General features: G+C 46.3%; 2 protein-coding genes across 5 annotated transcripts in view; one reads left to right on the forward strand and one right to left on the reverse strand.

The window, feature by feature from the left end:
* Positions 1 to 1130: 1130 nt before the first annotated feature.
* On the reverse strand, positions 1131 to 7862 carry lg17h1orf53 (linkage group 17 C1orf53 homolog). Of its 2 annotated transcripts, XM_085437127.1 has the most exons (4): positions 7407 to 7862; positions 5688 to 5789; positions 4393 to 4485; positions 1131 to 2494 (listed from the first exon to the last, which is right to left on the reverse strand). In XM_085437127.1, exons 1-3 carry the CDS (start codon positions 7692 to 7694, stop codon positions 4414 to 4416), a joined length of 462 nt encoding a protein of 153 aa, XP_085293253.1. In that variant the 5' UTR covers positions 7695 to 7862; the 3' UTR covers positions 1131 to 2494; positions 4393 to 4413. The 2 variants fall into 2 exon arrangements, with proteins under 2 accessions (XP_085293253.1, XP_085293252.1); XM_085437126.1 differs by lacking the exon at positions 1131 to 2494 and having other exon boundaries at positions 4271 to 4485.
* Positions 7863 to 14187: 6325 nt separating this feature from the next.
* Positions 14188 to 22008, forward strand: part of dennd1b (DENN/MADD domain containing 1B) — a 92874-nt gene continuing 85053 nt past the window's right edge. For 2 of the 3 annotated variants that reach the window (XM_085437403.1, XM_085437404.1), the window contains exons 1-2: positions 14188 to 14501; positions 14987 to 15051. In XM_085437403.1, coding sequence (XP_085293529.1) covers positions 14485 to 14501; positions 14987 to 15051 — 82 coding nt within the window. In that variant the 5' untranslated portion in view covers positions 14188 to 14484. Of the gene's footprint in view, positions 14502 to 14986; positions 15052 to 22008 lie in introns of those variants that run through there. The other variant, XM_085437405.1, reaches the window with a different exon arrangement.

Genomic DNA, 22008 nt, shown 5'->3' on the forward strand with positions numbered 1-22008 from the left:
GAAAGGGAGGTCATCCAGAAAAACAACAGGATAACCCAAACGTGCTCGTGCTCCCCACGGAGCGGCGCGCCGTGCACGGATGGACTCGTTTCAATTGACTACGAGTGAATAGAATATTGTGTGAACGAGCACCGGGGCTGGAGCAAAGGGTGACAGTTAATTACACCTCTGCACCGCTGGCATAAATGATCACGTGCCACACTGCTAACTGTCATTTTGCTTTGCTCCTTCAGCCTGGGTTGACATCACAGTGTATCTCATCAATAATGCAACAACACTGAGATCTATTTCACAGCGTAGCACAACACGGAGCGCACACACAGCGTGCTAGGAGCACGATACCCAGACAGGCGCTGCTTGGTTAAATCGGCGAAACCGCGGCTACAGCGCCAAGCAGGTCGCCTGGCTGTCCCCCGCCCACCCCCGCACCTCCCCGAGTGCCTGGCTCCTCTCTGCTGTAGGGCACGGTGGTTAGATTACCACACATCCAGAGTTCATCTGGAGTTATCATTTCTGGGTCACCTCAAGTGACACTCAGTCTCACAGAGGGAGCTCTCAGTCACTCCCAAAGCATGGCCAGAAAAGGAGCCTAGGAGAGGTGGTGGAGGCGAGGAGGCGAGGAGTAGGAGAGAAGCAAGGAAGAGGAGGAGGCGGTGGGAAGGCTCTCCCAGGATCCAGTGAGGTGCAGGGAACCACGGGCTAAACGCTGACAGAATGAAGGAAAGGGGTGGGAAGGGAAGGGAGAGGGTGAGGCGAGGAGGAGGAACAGAGGGAGGAGTGAAGCACTGTAAAGCTGTATCCCAGTCTCATGAGCCTGGGTGGCTGGATGGTGAGACATCCTGGAAATATTTACAAACTCACAGTGGACGTGACTTTGTAATTATTGAAGCAGAGGCCATGTCAGAAATGCACAAAACAGGGGAAACGCCCCCCCCCGGCGGCGTCTCATAAAGAGGCGAAATGCTGAACGGCGATTTTAAGAAAATAACGACACGGAGGATAATACGAGAATCTCCACGTCTCCTCCTGCTGGTCATTTCTCCCCCGCCTCATCCTGCTTCTACCACTTTCCCTTTTCTGCCTCTTCCAAGCAACGCTCCCCCCTCCCTCTCGCCATCCACCCCTCCTTCGATCTCCTCCCTGCTCTGCTCTGCTGGAGCTCAAATCACAACCCCAGTCCCTGGCAGATGGAGGATAGGAAAGAGAAGCTCTTAACTAGCCAGCCTGAGCCGCTGCTCTCTGCACACCAACTGCTGCCTGCCTCCCCTCCCTGCCTCCAGAACAGCTACCACTACATGCACCCCACCCACCCCCAGCACCTCTGGGGACACGGTATCCTTCTGGGGAATGGTGCGTGTATTAGTCCGTATCTGGACACACTAGAAAGGACATGGAAACATAATAGATGGATGTTATTTATCACTACATAACCTTATGGGGCAGAGCAGCGTTTGCGAGGAGAGGGTTAGTAAATATCGTTTTGCTGTCAAACAAGCGCCGTCTTTCTACTTCAGTGAGCGAGGACACAGAGTCAGAAGACGGCGTAATGTGAAGCGAGCTGGAGGTTAGACGGCGTGACAGCTGAAGAAAGCGGCGACACGTCGGGTCCAAAGCGCAGATGAGAAATCACGAACGACTGCGGCGATGCAAAACCAGGAGGGAAATAAACAGGCCAAAGTGCTCCTTGGGCGCTTAAGTGCCTTTGACTGCCCCCGACTCTGCTTTTATCTGGGCTCATCTGGCGACCGCGGCTCGGCCTGGCATGAGCCTGACCACCAGTTGCGGTCTGAGGGAGAAACTGCTCCTCTGTGCTATTTGCAGCCCTGTCTGTCCAAAGGAATCTGGTGCGCTGACTGTCACTCAGTGGCCATGTGTGTTTTTTATCACTAATTCTACCACAGGGATGTGGTTGTCCATATGACCACTGTGGAGGCTGCTGCCCCGAGGCGAGCTGACATTGTCTGTGTAGAACGACCAGACGTTGATGTAGGGGCTGCTCAAATGCTGCTTCAATATCAAGACACACACACACACATACGCAGGCAGGCATACTGAGCGGTGCCTGGCCAATTGCTGAGACTGATGTTCCTTTCAGCCATCATATGGCTGACACTTAAGTTTTTTTCCCTGCCAACCTTGTGTCAGTTCCTGGCTGCTCCGGCCAGCAGTGATGGAGACGCTGTAACCGACTGTGGTCGGGGCCACTGGCCGCGGGGCTGCTGTGCCCCTTTGAGATGGGGTGCGATGGGGGTGGGGGCTGCTGCTTGGCCTGTCAACTGGTTGTGACTGGAGCACGTCTGGTCACAGATCCAAACTGGACAGCTCGCTCTTTCTCTGCAGCTAGTGCCATCATCCTGCAGAAAGGCACACGGCGTATAGCTGCCACTCTGCTCCAGTACAGCATATGCTCCAGCTGAGGGTCCGACATGTTCAGTCCAAAACGCCTGAGAGAGTCGCCTCACGTGTCTAACCGGCTGCTGGGAGCACATGTGCACTGTGGGTAAAAGAGAAAATGATCGTGGTGCAGCTCAACCCAGAGACAACCCAAATAAAAGGCGGGACTTTAATCAACGTTAGATAAATTAATTTGTTTCAGTGATTAAACACAGAAACTAGCTGAACGCTCTCTCTCATTGTCCCAGTGCACTTCACAGGCTACTCAATCAACGCTAATGAATTAAGGATGAATTAGTAACCGGAGTGCATTTCTCTGCTAATCTGTGGAAGGTGTGCTGTTTGCGTCTCAGTCACAAACTGCTAGGCTGGAAGATGATGGAGGGGAAAAAATTCAAACTGTGCCATCACTGGATTGGGAAGACGTGGAGGGATGAGGCAGACATGAAAGTTGGCCTATTTCATGGTCAGGCTGCGGGACCGCCGAGGCCCTGAATGGCAATGCATCTACTTTAATGTGACAGACGAGTCCCTAGGCAAAACCGGCAGAGCCGCGGCAGGCAAGCGGGCCCAGGTACTTGATGAGTGTGACACCTTCGCCGTCCCGCTGTAGAAATGTTGCTGCCGCACGCTCCGCTGCCTCGGTTTAGAATAACACCAAATAAACTCGCCTCTCATCCCGCCTGACGACGCGTCCCCAGAACCTGTCCTCCCCAGCACTGTCGGGATCACCGATCTCCTTGCAGCCGCTCACAGGGCTTTGCTCCGATCGCTAAGCACTTGCCTTTGGGACCCACCTGCCGAGGAAAAGACACATCCTCTCATGGCGATGCCGTTTGCCCAATCGGGCGGAGAAGGACGAGCGTGCGCGTTGGGTTTCCGGCGAGCGCCCGGAGGCGTCACGCCGCCTACCCACATGCACTCGCAAATCAAGCGCCGCATCTTTCCACGGCATAGGTAGTTCTATACGAGCGCTTGACCTTACCTAGCGCTATCACTCAGGGCTACGAAGCGCGCGGTCAAGTGCAACCTTTATTCTATATCGGCCTATTAGGAGCCACGCAGTGTTGCGATGGAGCGAGCCTGCCTGCGCATGTGTGCGTCTAAGCGAGCTGGTGAGCGCCGAGCTGATCTATTGCAGTCCTGGGATGAGAGGGCCCAGGAGTTCATTAGGCTGCGGCTCAGGAGAGAAGCCGAGGGGAGCTGCACTGTAGCCGAGTGTTGCCAGGAGGCTGAGCTGCAAGTCCGGTGGGGAGGGCTGCTGTTGATGTCCGTGGCATGTTTGCTAACAGCCTGATTCCATCAAGTGGTGTAAAAGCAGCGCAGCCAAGTGTGAGGGCTGACCCCTGGCACCTTCCTATTTTTAACAACACAGTATCTCAGTCAAAGGTAGACAGTTCAGTCAAGCACTTGTGGTGTGTAAATGATGCTAATATTCATGCAGTCGTACGTTTGGGAGAGAAAAAAAATAACAAGCGATGCGAAGCAAAAGAGCACAAGACTCCATCTGACTATCTTACAGTTACTTTCGCTTATATGCCCTTTATCTGGAGGGCAAAGATCTAAAATGCACTCTCAGTTTTTCATCTCCATACTCCCACAACCCTTGTAAATGCATCAGAAGAGCAGAATACTACAAAATATTAAATACTCTTGAAGAGAAAAGAAAAAATGAGGCTCAAAGGCATTTCACTGGACACTGAGAGGAAAAAACAAGTATCTGCAAAACAGAACAAAACAAAAATGTGATAAAAGGCTGGTTTGCATGAGGGTCTAGTGAACAAATCCGTTCTCCTCCTTTCCCATTTTGCCAGAATGAAAATAATCCTAAGAATAGTTGTGATTCATAAGAGATAGGTATTGCACAGACACTACCCATATTTCATCATTTATTACACGGCTAAAAGAAAAAAATGACTCAAGTAGTCCAAATAACGACAGGCAGAAGACAAGCAATGTGCGGTGGCTTCCATTCCAAACAGGCTCCTAGCGCGTTACCTTGGCACGAGGCTGTTAGGTCTACACGTAAAACAGGGAATTGAACCGCTTCTTCGTGGCGGGGTCCTTCACGTTGACTTGGCCATATGGACACTGGGGGAGACGAGAGATAAATTAGCGCCGGTTAACAGCTGCATGTGGAGCAGAGCTTTAGTCACACTGAGAACGACACATGAGAAGCAGATCGAGCAAAGGAAAAAAGGACGAGTCGGATAAGGACAGGGGGGAAGACGGAATGGGATGGGACGGGGCGAAAGCAAAACCCAGAGCAGGGATGGAGAGTGGACAACGAGACTCGGTGGGACAGAGCAAAGCAGATATGAGCAGAGCGGGGCTGACACCGTCAGAAAACCCACAACACGTCTGTGTAGTTGGTTTGTTACACACGGATGAACCGCTCAGCTTTGCATTTCACCATCACCGATCCTTAGTCTGGAAACTTGAAACCAGCAGAGGTCAGGAATGATGCTGAGAAAATAGATCCCCAAACTCTGAGCAGATGAGCCTTTCTGCTAATGTCACGCTCACGTCTCAAGTCTGTGTCACAGAGTCAAACCTAGAATTTGATCTTAACCATATTTACTGCTGTGATCTCAGCTGAACCGTCAGGAAGGATTATTATTATGATGCCTTCGTGTCCTCAGACTGGACTAATTCAGCGTGCGTTGGTCTCACTTGCTGTCCAAAATGCGACCGTGAGGCTCCTCGGTCCTCGAGCTCGGCGATCAGAGCTCTGATTGTTGTAGCGAAGCCGTGCATCCATATAAAACGTGCAGGTTTTTGACGGCGTCGGAGGTTCTTCGCTCTAACCTGAAGACCGAAGGAGACTGTAGACGGCACTAACTGTTTAAAACATCGATCCTTCTTTGTATAGGCTGTTGTGTTTGTTGTGGATTGTTGGTGTGCAGCACTTTGTGATCCTTATCTTGAAAGGTGCTGTTATAAAGACAGTTTACATGTTTGTGCCCTTTCATATTTTGATGCAACGTACTGGACCATCTATTTGGTTCCATCCACGTACAGAAAGCAGCCTGGAAACTAACACACAGCGTCATTAGCCCTGTTAGCTCATCCTCTACAACACCATGGAAGCTCCAACCCACCAAACCTGCTTTCGTTTCATGTTTTGTGCTGAAAATAAATGACGAACGTTGGTCAAAACTGCTCTGGCAGAACCACGGTTTACAAACGAGGTCGGTTACCGTTGGAAACAGACAGGATCAAACGTGCAGGGTGGGAAAAACACGGCAGAGGACAAAAACAGGGAGAAAAACCAGTAAAAACAAAGAGCTCACGTGTCTGCACGCGCTGCCGCAGCACTTCCCTCTCTGAAGGTGGGCATACTCTGTGAACACCTTATACCCGCTGGAGGGGTCAACGTACATCTGCTTCTTTGCCTGAGCATAATGAAGATATTACCATTCAATTAGAGCGACACACAAACACGTGGCGGGATGTGAACCGTGCACACAGAAATACATACGATACATATACTCACCCAAACACAAGGACGCCTGCAAGAAAAATAGTGCCTAAGAACGTATGCAGAGACAGATTGCTGTGGTTCAACGAGAAGGAGGACTGGGTGACCTCTGAGCATAGAAACAGATGTAAGACACCCTCATTCTTAAGATATTACTAATTAATTAGCGTGCAATTCAGTAGTGAGAATACGCTATGACTAATCCGCTGGTAGCCCTGAAACCTGCACGTCGTTCTGACAATTTTCAGGATGGTGAAAAATCAACTTTACAGACAGTCGTTGTTTTATTTGGTGCAGTTATTCGTCTTGCATAGGCACAAAAACACCTTCTGTAAGTGGAAAAAGCCTGAACTCCTCTCCATCCCTTAGGAAGTTCCAAAATGTCATCTCTCAGTCTGTTTCAAACTGAGAGCCACTAGTTGGTGAGCTTTGACAGGCCACAAAGGGAAAAAGGCCCCAGGCCCTTTGGTGACACGGCTTGTCATTTCACATGCCATTGCAAGGCCACATAGTGAAGCTGGCATAGCTGGGCCCCCTCTGTATTGTACTTTTCCCACCCAGGCCCTACCGCTCTCCTCAGGTCGCGGCCAACTTGCCTCAACTTCATCCACACTCCGAAGCACAATATTTACAACAGATAAGCCTAAAGGCACGCGGATGACACCTATTCACCGCTGTCATCAGCACAGCTCGCTGGTTCTGCTCCATGGAAGAGCAAGTGAGATTTGGTGAATATGATGGATCTAGCACAAACAATCAGCATCATTTCTTTGGGGCAGCGGGCAGGTATTCTCCTCTGTGTGAAAGTTCACAACAATAACAGGTGGACACAGACACCTCCTACGTTCAGGCGCCGTTTCGTACCTCTTTCCAATACCTACACTTTCACTGCAAAATAATTAAGATGTTTATCTCGGGTTAGAATGGAAAGACTGAGTCAAAAATCATCAGTGGTTTCATCTTCCTAAATGTCACTTGGTTAAGGGCTCGGGGGACGTGGAGGAGGGTTGGGGGCACCGCCCTGGGAACAGGAAGGAGATGCATCGTAGCTGCCAGGTTATCGTGCTGCTAACACACGGTGGCCAGTTTGAAAACATTATGCTGGTATTGTTCCAGATTATTGACGTCAGATTTTAACTTGTTACTGTGTTTAAGAGAAAAGACTAATAAAAAAAACTATTCCAACAAAAATGTTGGAGCCTGAAAAGTAAGAGGAGCTAAAAAGAAACAACATTTATCAGTAATCAGGTCAACTGGCAGCAGCTCAGTGACATGAGTGGGTATAAAGAGAGCGTCTTAGAGAGGCAGAGTTTCTCAGAATCAAACACAGGCAGAGGTTCATCAATCTGCAGAAACCTATGATTACAGATTGTGAAACATTTTCAGAATAACGCAGAAAACTGTGAATATCTCATCATCTGTCCCAGAATTATCATCATTTCTCTGTAAAGCGCGTGTAATTAATCACCCGTGGATCTGCGGTCCGATTGTGCTACATGACACGATTGGCTGTCTCAGTGATGCATCTTACCGCACACGCTAGTCTATGGATTCTGTGGATGGCCATCTCGCCCTCTGTGAACTTTCCCGCGGAGGAGGGGTCGTTTTCGCCCCCCGCGTCGCTGACGTCTGCTGCTGTCGTGCCTTCGTCGATCTGTGACGCGCCGCTGTTCGCCGGTGGCTCGGAGCTTTCTCCCGACAGCTTTGGCATCGACATCGCTACGAGTCGTTTATTCAAGTGGAAGCAGAGAAGAACGAGTCTGCAGACAAACGCTTTACTCGGGAAGTTTTTGCGAAACATGCTTCTGCGATAAACCATCTGCAGGTTACAAGCAGGGAGCGGCTTTTATTAAGAGAACAACTGTGACACTGTGTGAGGAAAGAAACGCGAATGCGCCTTTCCCTGCTCATGTTATCTACACTGTTCAAATCCAGCCTCTCCCCACGTTGCTGCACAGAAAGTGTTTTACTTCCTCATCGGCCCCTGGTCACGTGCCACCAATGTGACCGTCACGTAACTCCGACCCACCGGCTCGTGCAGCGCCTCTGCTGTTAGAAAGCTGCCACTACACGGAGGTACAAGTCCACTGTTAGAAAGATCACCAAAACCCACAAATCCTGAGTGAAAAAGTGGTGACCTGCTGGAGCGTTATTATTCAGTGTCACACCGATAAACTGAGGCCTTGTTTTCTGTAGCCTCTGCTATAGCATGGGGGTAAACATGCAACATCTATTTCATGGGACTACAATTAGCTTTCTATTAAAGAACTCATCCACCCACTTCTGTCAGGGTCATGGAGCCGAACCCCCTCTTAGGTCAAGACGGAGAGCACACCCTGGACAGGTCTGTGGTGGAACTGAACCCAGGACCTTCTTGCTGTGAGTGCTAACCATGAAAGCCACCAGCAGATATTTCTGTAGCCATTAACAAAAATGTTTGTCCACACATATACTTCTGTGTGTATATGGGTGGTGAAGCATGCTGTCTTTCTTTGCGTGATTGCGCTGCAGAACAAACGCAGACAGCTTTCCATAATAATAAAGTAACATGGTGCCTTGGACGGATAACTGCAAGGTTGGTGAGTGGACATTAATGAGTCCTTTCAAGGTTATCCGCTGCTGCAAGCCACTACTGATGATGCCCCTGTTTCACAATTATGGGTAATGAAACCTGACAAGTGTCTTTTGACTGACATTGTGGGGTCAATTTACCCTCAGACAAATTACACATCACTGATAAAAATATTTGCACGCACAGCATGGAAGGGAAGACATATTTAAACAAAAGCCAAACAAATGATGTATTTTCCAAGGCCCGTTGTTTTCCATCGAAACCTTTTCTATATTTGGCAGTTTTGGCGCATCATCTCATGCTGTAAAAGCGACCTGATTAATGTAACAGATGCTTTATAAATTCACTTGGCAACAGACTCCAGAATGATTTTATGTTAACTCTGCTGCAGGCTGCATTTACTCCCTGCTGCACCGTCCCAACATGAACCCTGCTTGTGTCTTTTCGTCTATGTGACATTTCAATTCAAGCTCGCTCCTCAGGTAGATAAAACATGTTTGAAGACGTTCTGTAACAGATTACTGGGATCGCTGAAGGACAGAGAAACAGTGCGTTGTCCTTTTTTCAGTAGCAGGAACTCTTAAATGAATATTATCTGGGCTTTTATTGTTTTATTGTTCACAAATTTCTGCATTTTTTTAGAAATCACAACGTCATGGCAACAGCCCCACCACGATCATTTCATACGTATGCCTGAAACAGCACGGCCCAGGCTGCTGCCATTTAATTACCTTCCAGTCAGCCTGAAGATATCTGCCTCTGATCCCGTCACACTCTCGTGGGGAGAGAAGAAGGTATATCTAAGCCACTGGTTCCAGGTTACCACCAGACAAATACGGCTGAAACGTGTCTCAAGAGTTTAGATAGTAGCATCGAGTTCTGAATTTACTGTGTCATCAAGTGCCAAGAGCTGCTCCTTTGACAAGTAAGTGATCGAGTGTGAGGGCTCGCTTTGTTTGAGATATTACAAGCGAATTAGCTTCAGCTCACGAGGTTTACAGCAGTGAACAAACCCTGTCCCATTAGAATGAAAATAGTGCTCGCTGTGCATGCGTTTCCCTTTAAGAGGACAATGACTCATCTCTCTCACAAGCATTGTTTTTAATATAGAGTTCTGGAGAAGATTATGGTGGTCATATAAAAGGATAGGGACTCTACACGGTTTGCTTATATTACTGTGGCACTTTGAGGACATTTTCAGTAGCTTGATACTAGTTTAACAGTAACATCATTGTGCACTGAGACATTGATATTATTCTATTGCACATACTTGTGACACTCTGTAATTATGCAGTTGAAAGTCCAGTCATCGCAGCCTCTTCTGCACAATAACACCAAACCCCACGCTGTACCTGCTGCATACCAACAAACACTTCAGTGGAGTTGTGGGAGGTGCAAACACCGCTCTTTGATGTTCATCACACAGATCAATCGTACAAACAACGGTTTTTACTTCACCGCTACCACGGAGCGTCAGGTGAAGCCTTTTTCCAGCACCTCCTCCAACACGGAAGAAGTCCTCGTGTGTTCTCTGCCGCTAGAATCCAGTGCGTATGATGCATTGTTTTAAAAACACACAAAAGGTATTATAGCTTCTTTTTTTTTTACATTCATGGCCTGTACATGTGAGGCCGACGTAATATCTGAAGTAGATTTTTTCATTGTAATCTTACGTATTAGACCCAAGGAAACAGGGCGACAGATAAAGGCGCTCATCAGGAAGAAGAAAAACCACCAACAGCAACAAACACAAGAGAAACTCACCTTATGAGCAGCCTGATCGACAGTACCGAAGGGCCAGAAAGACCACAGAAGACAATACGGGACTTGAGAACAGAATTATTTCTATAGTTAAGAAAATGTTTTACATCTAACCAAGTCAGGAAGACTCTGGAGGTAACACTGTCGAGGCCTACAATCGAGATGCCTTCAGAAACAGAAATACAGCAAGTAAAAAAATAAGGTTCAAACCAATAGTTAGACCCAAGAACGGCACATATCTGCTCCGTTACTTTTCTTTATTCTTCGTTTTTCCAGTTACTGTGGACAGATGAAACACAGGTTAACCTGAACCACAACAACAGGAGAAATATGGAGAAGGAGGGAAACAGTTTGTGCTCTGATGTGTTTATTACTGATAAAAGTAACAGGATGAATTGTGACATGCAAGGCTTTGTACTCTCTGCTGAGATTCAGACAAATGCTGCAAACTGACTGGACCCCACGTCTCAGTGCAGATGGATCCAAAACACACTGCAAAAGCAACCCGAGACATTCTCAGGCAAAGATAACCTTCAGTGTCCAAGTCAAGTCACCTGATCTCAGCCCAATAAAGGATTCTATTCAAAACTGAATCCAAGGAGCTTGGAAAGAAAAGCATCTTGAAAACTCAACTTCAAGAAACCCAAAGAAGTCCAGATGCTTTCCAATGACCTGGATGATGGAGAGCCTTCACAGACACACAAAACTGAATGCAGAGAGACACACAAACAAGCAGCAACACAAACTGGCTGCAGTAAAGGCCTGGCAGAGCATCTCAAGGGAGGAAGTGATGTCTGTGTCTATGGGACTTCAGCAGTCGTTGACTGCAAAGGATTTTTGTCCAAGTATTAAATCGCCGTCTTCACTGGTTCCCTCTGTTATAGTCTTCGGTCTGTCTCTCAGTGTCAAGTCTTTGCAAATTGTTTCTGGTTTCAATTCAATTCAATTCAATTCAATTTTATTTATATAGCGCCAAATCACAACATAAGTCGCCTCAAGGCGCTTCATAGATACAGAGAAAAAAACCCAACAATCATATGACCCCTTATGAGCAGCACTTTGGTGACAGTGGGAAGGAAAAACTCCCTTTTAACAGGAAGAAACCTCCGGCAGAACCAGGCTCAGGGAGGGGCGGGGCCATCTGCTGTGATTGGTTGGGGTGAGAGAAGGAAGACATGGCCCCTGTTTTACTTTGAAGGGCCATGTCCTATGTCAGTGTATTCAGTTTCACTTCCCCCTGTCTTGTTAGCCCTAATTTGTCCCAGCTGTGTCTCCCTCCTGTTTCCTATTCCCTGATTACGCCACTGTGTTTATAAGCCCTTTGTTTGCCTTTGCTTTCTGTGGCATTGTTAATGTGTCCTACCCGCCACATGCTGTGTGTTTGTTGCATGTTAGTCTCACAGTTTTGCTCCTTAGTTCCCATCTTCAGAGTTTTAGTTTTGTGAGTTTGATTTTCAGGAGTTTTTTCTAGCAATAAAACTGCGTTTTGAGTTTAACCTCCGGGTTTTGAGTCCTGCTCTTGGGTCCACCTTTCCGGCCTGCCTACCACACAGCCCATCATCACAGGCTGTAATTAAGGAGAATGCAAACCTTGTGTGAAAACATATTGAAACATATTAAACCTGAAAGCCTAAAAGTTGGTCACATATTAATTATTTTAGTTAAACTCCACTGTGATGCTGCACAGACCCAGATAAGAAAAAACTGTGGATGTGGATTTAACTGTATGAGCCAAGGATGCATTTACTCATACGCTGAGTAAGAGTCACCTGTTAATAATCGGGGCTCCAGTGTTAACTGTAAACATTAAAGTTACATGTGCGTAGGTTTACCAACAGAGAGGCCCTGGCAAGAAATAGTGAAATAAACCCCGAAGTAAGAGATGGCTAATCTAAACATTTTGATGACCATAAAGCATAAATCCATACGTCTGCTCCACAGCGTACTCAAAAGATGCAGTTTGTGTTTTTGCATTTCCAGAGGTGGACACATGGACCTGCGTGCAGGAAGGTATGATGAGAATTAGCAGACTGTCATAGGGGTTTGATAAAAATGGTAAAGAGAGCTGAAGGTATGTTTGCTGATGTAGTTGTTGTAGGAAGTTACAAGGCTGCAGTGCAGATGGTGCTGATAACATTAGTTTTTACATTTTTAACTATTAATTATTCCTGACAGGGCTGCAGGATTAGACTGAACAGTAAGTGAGCTGTAGGGTTCAGAGTCTGTTCCGATCTTTAGGAGCCATTAGCACAGATTAAGATGTTATCATTGTCACGTTGCTTCTGTCGAGCCCAAACCCACATGCCGCCGTCTGTGCGTCGTGTATGCATCCTGTCACACAGCAGACAACAATTGGCAGCTTCATTATAAGCTTAGAGTACCATGTGATTCTTGTGCTGGACTAAGATACAGCATTTCCGGTGTTATGAACACAGCATGCAGCACACAGTTTATCAGTGCACGGTGTAATAATAATACAGTAACAATGCATCCAGTCACTGTATGCATGATGTGAAACAGGTTTATCATATGTAACAAACCCACAGAGATTTGTCTTCTCAGCTCTCCTGACTGTTTCTGCATTTTTCAGCCGATTGTTTTGGCTTTTGTGGTTTTGGGTGAGTCGTTTTGGTTTAAGTCACTCTTGTCTGCAAATATAATAAATATGCTGAATAGTCCCAGCTCAGCAACAAGCAGCGCACATTTCGAGAACCAAAACACCTGCAGCTACTACTTCAGTTAGTAGCTTTAGATATGCACAAATAACAATTCAGTCAGGGGTTCCACAGGGATCCGTTCTTGGTCCATTACTCTTTAACTGTTACACGTTCCTGCTCAGTTCTGTCGTAACGAATCATAATGTATTCCACCACGTTGCACTTGCTGCTTCCCTCTGATGATCTAACCCTTGTTCACAAACTAATAAGCACTGATGACATTCACTGTTGGAGATCTAGAAAGTTTTCTTGAACAGAAACAAGACAGATGTATTTCCTCTCTGAGGAAATATATCTCTGTCTCTTCTTATCTCAAATTGATTCAGAGAAACTGGCTCGTGCATTCACATCGAGCAGGTTTGACTATGTTAACGCTCCATTTGAGTCCTTTATTTAAATTTTTACTTTTTAATTATTTTATTTGCATTTTTCTAATCACTAGGGTTTGAGAGTAACGCAATTTCTATTCTGTGTATGTCCTGTACATGTGGCAGAATTGACAAATAAAGTTGACTTGACTTGACTTAAACAAAAGTGGAAATATTAACATATTATCCGAGTACTGAACGCACTCCACTGGCTCCCAGTTCAACACAAAATTTATGAATTAGAATTCCTAATTCACAAAGCTCTCGATAGTCTGGCCCCGCAGCACATCTCTGACCTGCTCACTGTTTATAACCCAATGAGTCATCTCAGGTCATCAGGTGCAGATTTGGACTGTTCTCAGAGTCAGACCTCCGTGCTGAGGGTACTTTCAGGTACTGTGGTCCTGTTCTTGAAGTAAGCTGCCCGCTGACCTGAGGTCAGTTTAAAAACAGACTTTTTTATTCTCTCAGCCTTACACTTATCAACCATGTGTGTGTTTAACTTGGACTATTTCACTGTTTTCATTATCTTAAGGTACTGAAGACTTTTTAAAAATCTTTACGCTCATTTAGTTAGAAATAAAACAAAGACTATTTGTAGCTTATATCCGTGTTTGTTGGACAAAATCAGTTGTTTTTCTACTTTTAGCCCCCTCAGCGGCTCCCAGGGCCGCACTGAAGCTACTGCTGCCATAGATATTGAACTAATAACACAGTCTCGTGGGGAAAGCCGTTTAAAAATAATAACAATAATGAAAAAAATACCAAAACCGTGAATCACACGGCTCAGGCCTGCTGTGCGCATCGCGCTTGTTACTCAGCGTAAGTGCAGGGAGCCGCCGGCGGGCAGACGAGCAGCAGCCGCTCACTGCAGCAGCCAAGGTGCTCGTCGGACGCGCTGACGTCACCAAATCTTTGACAGCACTTCCTGGATGGTGTTTGTTGTGGGAAATAGCCGCGGAGGCGCTGAATCGTGGATTTAGGCCACATAAGCGGCAGGAAAGACGGCACCGACTGCCACGATATCGCACCTCCAGGCATGCGGACGCGGCACCTTCCGAACAGTGTCCGATAAACGCGAAGCAGAGACGGGCTGAGGCTGAAAGAAGGACGAGGTGGAAATACTGTCGGACAGCCCTCAGAGCAAAGCCCCCCGACAGCACGGAGCTGTCGCGATGTTGTAACTAGACCATGGACAGCAGGATAAAGTAAGAGCTCCGAGTGTTTGTCCTCTCTGCTGTCGCTTCTATGCTAAAGGCTAACGCGTGCTTGAATAACGCTAAACGGGAGCTGCGTGCGTAAATGCGAAGGAATGTCTGGCGTAATTTGAGCCATCATCTCCAGCAGTGGCTTTAACAGCGAGGCCAGCTGGCTGCTCCGCATTTGGGTCAGTCTGTCGGCGTGTCTGCTAGCTGACCACCAATTAGCAGCTCCGCTAGCCGAGCAGACGGACACCGGTCGCTCGGTGCCGTGAACGAGCCGTGTCCCGTGACCTGAGCTCGATAACGTTAGAGATCAAAGAGCCCGTCTTTCTTTCAATCCAAAGCTCCGATGGCACAAGTGGGTACACCTGCATACCTGTGCACTGGAATGCGACCCAGCGGCTGTGCGCACTTTGTGCCCGAGCTTGTGGATGTAACACCTGCTTTTATTCCCCCTCAGCTCTCAGTAAACACTGTTTCATTCTTTTCAGGGAGAATCCAGAAAGAACATTTGATCTGGTTGTACAGGTGGCGTGTCCAACATCTGAAAATGAGGGTAGGTGATCTTCCATTTATAACTTTCAGCCTGTGTGCGCACAACTTATTTATAAAACTTTAATGTTGTGCGTGATTCATAGAGCTGTGATCAAATTATCAGCCTGTTAATTTCCTGTTTAACAACATAAATGAACTGCTTACTTATTTGTTCCCTTTCTGCTCAGTTAATGAAAGCCTGACGTGGCATTTCGTGGACAACTTCTGACCTTAAACCATTCAGTTTTAACACGTGTCTGTACCAAAATGCCCGTGAATCTCTGGCTCATTTCTGTAAGAAAGAAGCATTTTTGGTTTCCAGCAACTGAGAGGACGAGTATGCCTTTTGATTTCCTAACTTAATAAACGCATGCAGGATGCACATGTGTACTGCTCCAATGAAGCTCAGGTATACTGCATTTTATCTGAGTGCAGTTTCCCCCAGCTCTGTCACTAAGTACATAAATGGAAGTGAAAGTTTGCTTTTAGGGTCTTCCTCAATAGTCTTCTTTCACTTGCAGATTCCTTTTTTCTGACTCTGTAGCCTTTAAACTGTTCCAGTCCTGTCTGCTAATCGTTGGATCCCTGCGTCTCGTGCTGACCCTAAGGCCTCTTGCGAGAGTCAAATGTGCAGACTCTTGTGAAGTAACAGATACTGTGGGATGATGGAACAAGAAATTAGAGAAAGTGTGTGGGCTCGTGCAAAGAGACGACCTTAGCTGGAAAATGAGAATTCATGGTCATTTCACCGACATGTGACAAAGTCATCTTGTGCTTTCTGATATAGACGTTTTTTCTCAGTTTGTAACACCAGTAATTGTAACGCAGAAAGGACGGCGTGTGTGATGGGGTAGTTTGTAAATACACTGGAGCAACAGCAGGCACCACAGGACTTCACTCCTGCATGAGTCCAGACTCGAACAATGAGGGTGCTCATTATGGTTTTGGTTTTATGTGATTCAGAGTTTAGTCTGTCAAGATCCTAAGGACGAGAGGAGGTCATGACCCGGTTTGGCTGTAAAAGTGAAACTGGGAGTAGCTGTTAGCAGCTGTAATATCGTACTGTTAGCGTCGTACAGTCTTCATTTATTTGACAGATTTGCCTGAGCACGAGTTCACCAATGTAGACATTTTTCTGGCAACCGTGACCCCGCGAGGATTGTTTGGAGAAAGATGGTGCTTGGGTCAGCAGGCTGCATTAACTGTTCGGCCCTCTGCAGCGGTCAGACATTCCTGTAGTGGGACTATCCTGGGAAACGACTGCAGCCGCTGAAGAACAACATCGGTTTCTACCTTTTTCTGAATATGGGAAATCGAGTAACCCGTGCTTCACATCCATATCCAGTGTTGCTCATAAGTCGGCTATCACTTAAGCGTATTGTAGCTACATGTTAGGCCAGCTGTCTTGGTCTGCTGCTCGGTGCTGACTTGAAAGAGGTGCTATTGGATGGTTCACGTGTGCAGCCGCCGAGCTGACCAGAGCAGACCGAAAGTTGCCCTTGGATCAAATTCTCATATTGGATTTTAAAACCAAACTCATAAACCACTAGCACGCTCTGTAATAACCGACTTCCTCTCCACATGATCTGGGGTTGGACTCATATCCGGACCCCCTGCTCTCTGGAGTGGAGCCACGGAGCTGCGTGTGCACGCCGCGGCTTCGATGAGACGTAGATACTGTGCTGAGGTCTGGTACGACATGAGAACGGCCCCCGTTGGAGGAGTCGCCGTGACGTTAATGTGTCCTGTCTGCCAGGCGGGACTCGTGTTTGCGGTGGTTTTATGTTTCTTTTTAAAAGAAGCAGTTTCAGACGACCGTATGAGGAATGAGTCATTTCTCCTCTGATTCTCACCAATTTCCCTTTCTTTGACTTGGCTTTCGGTGAAGCGAGCGTGAAACAAAACACTTCGCAAAGGTTACAGCTGTCAGAGCGGTCTATTGTTTTACCGGCGCGTCACTATTCTATATGTATTCATGCGAGAAGCCCTGACATATGCGATTCTCCTTCCTCTGGAGCTGAATGAGTTAATGCTGTGACTCACAACAAACGGGCTCTGGCCGCGCTGTGAAACCAACATGCTCGCTCGCCACAAGCTAGAGCTGTTTTCCCTGCAACCGAGTATTAGGTACTTTGCCAAAGAGTGCCACTTCACATTCACACATAATCTTCCAACTGCCTCACATAGACACATAAACAAAAATGCAGTCATGATAGACTATAATTAAATTGTCATAGCAACATGATGTAGAACGTGCGAGCGTTTGCAGAAGTGGAGGAGGGTTTAAGTTTCCTTGTGCTGTTCTCACATCTCCTCCACAGTTTAGGGAATACAAGTTTAATTTTAGACGGATTTTTTGGCTGGATTTCACTTGTTGTGTGCACGCCCTCTTCCAGCAGTTTGGTTTCAACTCAAATGCTTTCAGGCGACTGAGGAGGAGTCTCCTTTGAGTGAGCAAAGAGCCTGTGTGAGTTTTGCTGATGCTGCATCACTGTTGTGCCACTTTTCACCACATCCTGGTCCTGCAGGTTGAAACCAGATCCATGTGCGGCAGCGTTACCCCTGCAGTGTTAAAAGCAGCATCCTTTTGTTGCTTTCGGTCATGTTTCAAAGTGCAGGTAAAATTAGCTCAGACCTTTTGATAGTTGGTCAGTGTGTCGACCCTCAAACTTCCTGTGTTAACTGTGTTTCACACCTCCTGCAGTCAGCACTGTGCAAAAAGCCAACACCCACACGCTTAAAGAAAAGCTTAACCTGTCTTTAGTTGTCTCATGATGACTTTCCTCAGTGTACATTTGTGCAGAATAAACATTTATTAGTTGGCAGCTAATTATTTTTGCCCGACACAAAGGCTGACATTTGAGATCTGTGTGACGTCGTTAGTTCTGAATATAAGTAACCAGCACTGTAACAGCTTTGATGGCTCAAAGGCATCGACTTAGAAAACCTTTGTCTGAATCAGCAGTGCAGTGCACATAAAGGGTTAAACCTTAATGAATTGTGTTAATGGGACAAACCTAAGTAACCAACCTGCAACTTTTCCATTAACCAGTTCACTGAAGCCGTGTGCTGCTTCTGGTTTATGTGGTCATTTGTGGGGTTTATTCACTGTAAGCATGAATTAGGATTTGTTTAAGTGTTCCCTCCAAGAGAACCCGAACCAAATGATACCAGATTAGGTCAGCTGGTCGTTAACTCTGACTCGCCAGCATCTGACTGAGTCCATCTAACAAAGTCTCGTCTGTCAGATGCTTCCCTTCTGTGACTGCTAATAATGACTTTCACTTCCTTCCTGTTGTTATTCCTTTTGAAAGATCAGTCTATTGCAGTTTCAACAACACGGGTCGGAGATCGTTACAGAAACAATAATAGCAGGTTTGGCATTTCAGGGGGAAGTACTCGGACATCATCTGTCATCTGTAAGCACATTTTTGTGGTGCGGGCTCTTCGTTTCTTGAACATTAATGCTGTGGACGGGCTTATTTAGGAACAACAGTGTTCTTACTAGTGCATGTATTGCTTTAGTGAAAGCCAGTAATTACGTTTGACTTGTGTGTAGCTGTCATGTTTAACACTTAACGTCTGTTTGAAGCACACCGAGATTCAGACCCCTGTTTCCATAAAGTGGGTTTGATCAATACACCAGAATTAAAGTATTGGTAATCTATAGTTAATAGCAGGGATGTCACGATACCAGAAGCTTGGGTCCAGTACCAGTACAACATACTTACCCATTCAATACCAAAACAAAATGATCATCCTGTGTACTTAAATATAAGCTCCTAAAGTAAGAGCACATTGTAAAACACTGACATGCTGGCAGATCATTTATTTAAAGTGTTGACTTCATGTTATGTTGATGAGATGTTAGGATGGTTGCCATGTAGCCGGCTAATGTCGCACTGTTACGCTGTGTTAGCATAAGCGTTAACGTTGCCATTGCAAACATTTCAGCCGATGGAACAAAAGCTGGTTTCACAACAGCGGCGCCAGCTTTCTCAGAAATAAATATGGTGACCTGACATTAGAAGAATAATACTTTAGATGTTATTACTGTGAAATGAACAGACTCTCAATTAAATTAATTCAAGGCTCAGGGAGGGGCGGGGCCATCTGCTGTGATTGGTTGAGGTGACTCATGGGGTGAATTCATTGAACCGATATTAATGCAGGTGTGTTATGAGCGCTGCTAGATTGGCTGTATTTCAAAGCACAGTAGTGTTAGTTGCATATTACCTTTTGCAAATTGATCATCACCCCTTGGACTTCCTCAGCTGTAGTTTATGTTGTGCTGCTTGTAGTTTTTCCTGTTCTTGTGGTTCTCTGTCTGCATGTAAGGACGGACTACAACACTTGTAGTTTTACGCCACTCGCTCTGCCTCTGTGCTTATGCTGTTTATGATACCAAAGAAGAACAAGTGTCGTTGCATTTTTAGAGTTTTTGATGCCCTGAGCATAAGTTCTAGTGACATCTTTACTTAATAGTCAACTTGCCTTGTTTGCTACCAGTATGTGAGACCTCCCACACAGCTTAATCTCAAAGATGGCAGATGGCCCCGCCCCTCCCTGAGCCTGGTTCTGCCGGAGGTTTCTTCCTGTTAAAAGGGAGTTTTTCCTTCCCACTGTCGCCAAAGTGCTGCTCATAGGGGCTCATATGATTGTTGGGTTTTCTCTGTATGTATTATTGTAGGGTCTACCTTATAATATAAAGCGCCTTATGGCGACTGTTGTTGTGATTTGTTTTGGGAAAAATAAAACTGAATTGAATGAATCCAAACCTAACATATTGACTCAGAAAGGCCAAAAATACTGCACATACTGTTTGATCGTGCCTGTTGTTGGGCTTGTAGGCTCCACACAAACAATGTTTCATTAGCTATTATGCGTAAAGCCTCCCATGCCTACCTGTGGTTGCCAATGTGGGATTAAAAAGTGTCCCTTCAAGGAAGGGGGTGTAGTGTAGGCCCATTTGTTATTTTTAATTGTTTGAATGTTGTGTAGCTTTCTGCTAAATAAATAAAGAGCAAGAAGACAGTTTGATAAACTGCAGTTTTAAAAAAGCTAATTAATCTCCCATTTTTGTGCTTAAAAATGGCAAATGTCCTTTCTGTGACATACACTTTGTTGTTTAGCAAGTCTCTGATGATTGATCGGGTATTAAGCTGGAAATATGATTCAGGAAGCTGCCTAAAATTGGCGTGCCTAAGCATCGTGAAAGATAATGCAAAGGCAACGCGGGTCAATACATTTTGTCACTTTGTTGTTCAGCTGGCAGCAGACCAGTCTAGATGTGCGCTGGGCTCGTGCCTCTGTTGTGCTCACAGAGATCAGTTATAACTACAAGGATCTGTGATGCTCGGCCAGCGCAGCCATTTAGTCGCCGTGAACGTCACAGGCTTTGTTGCTATCGATACCTGACCTCTCCTGCGCCCTAAAGTCTGACTCACTGCAATTTACATCACGTCTGCGTGTAAAGAAGAAGAATGGCGCTAATTTGTAAGTGTGGCGCTTAAAGCATGTCATTTAGAATAATTAACTCTGCCAGTGTTTCCAGTGTGTCCTGTTGGACTGGCTCCCAGTTATTAATCCCGAGGGTGGGCTTGTTTTTCTTTTCCTTTATTTGCCTGTTTGCAGTAGTTCGTCGGGGTAGTCCACTGCCCTACGAGTGAAATTATCTTAAAAAATCAAAGATGCTTCAACTGTCAGTCTCCTTCACAAATGCATCAGTAAATCTAAAGAGCCTCAGCATTCCCCAACAGAAGCGCTGTTTAGCAAAAGGAGACAGAAAGCTGACAATGATGGCAGTGTTCGCAGGACTTGGCTCAACGCTTGGATGTGTGGATAGATGACAGATACTGGTCCTGGTCCACGGAGACCTGGCCTCCCTGTTCAGCCTCAGCTCAGTTCCGCTTAGCTCTGTTGGCTCGCTGCTCTGTGGATGCTCAGGCTGTGAGCAGGCGTTGCCTAAGAGCGTGACTGGCATGCTAGCTACTAGCGGCCCTGGCTACATAAAGCCATATTGATGTGCTTCCAAGATGCTGCCAAAGCTAGCAGATGACGCTAATGCTGCCAAGGCAGTAGGTGGGGACAGATGCTACCTGTCCTCGCCCGCTCCCTCCAGCCAGATTGTTCCCACTAACAAAGCAATAAACTTAATAGATCAGCATATCAGTTTTACAGCAACATTCATGCTGCAATTAAGGGAACGATTTACTGTTTAAAATGAAACAGAGGAAAGATTGAACGATGCACGGAGGTCTTTTATTTTGAAACGCGGTCCTGTTTACTCTGTTCGATAAACTACAACCTATTTTCTGTCTGCACTGTTTCCACAGTTCAAAAACTGCGGCCTCCAAATTGTCAGTGAATTTATGAATGAATATTCGCGACTGTTTCCCAAAAACCTGCCGATAGACTGACGTCTTGAGCAATGTGTGAAGCATGAGATCCTCTGCCCTTGGAGGATGGATGAAAGCACTTTTTGTGATCTTGTTTCCATGCCGTGTTTGTGCCTGTCAGTTGTATACCTTTGAGCAAGTGTCTCCTTTTGTCTGAGATAAGTGACAGGTTTCAGTGTTCGGCATAGCTTCCTGCCAGTGTTAAAATCTGCTGCAGGAGGACTCTGGGAGGGTTTTTAAGAAAGTAAGGTGTAGCGTGCAGCCTGATGACTTTACTTTGTCCAATTATGAAAAGTTAGTTTTATTCTACATACTGGGAACTTTTTCGCTGAGATGCGAAGGTCTCACAGCGTCCCCTGTTAGTCATCGGTCCGCCTCTCTCTGCGCTGTAGCGCCCTCGAGCAGCGCTATAACGTTCATTTCGTTCCTTTGCCTTTCACTCCTTCCCATTTCCACCCTTCGATATTCACAGAGCCAAACTCCCGTGTGGTCGAACTTTTAGAAAAGGTTGAACACTGACATTCGACAAAATGTCAGAATTGCTCCTTGACCCGGGCTCTGCGAGTTGTGAAGTTTGATTG

The sequence above is a fragment of the Copadichromis virginalis genome, linkage group LG17, assembly GCF_057382275.1.
Source record: "Copadichromis virginalis isolate Kocher_CV1m ecotype Utaka linkage group LG17, C_Virginalis_male_GT1.1, whole genome shotgun sequence".
NCBI lineage: Eukaryota > Metazoa > Chordata > Actinopteri > Cichliformes > Cichlidae > Copadichromis > Copadichromis virginalis.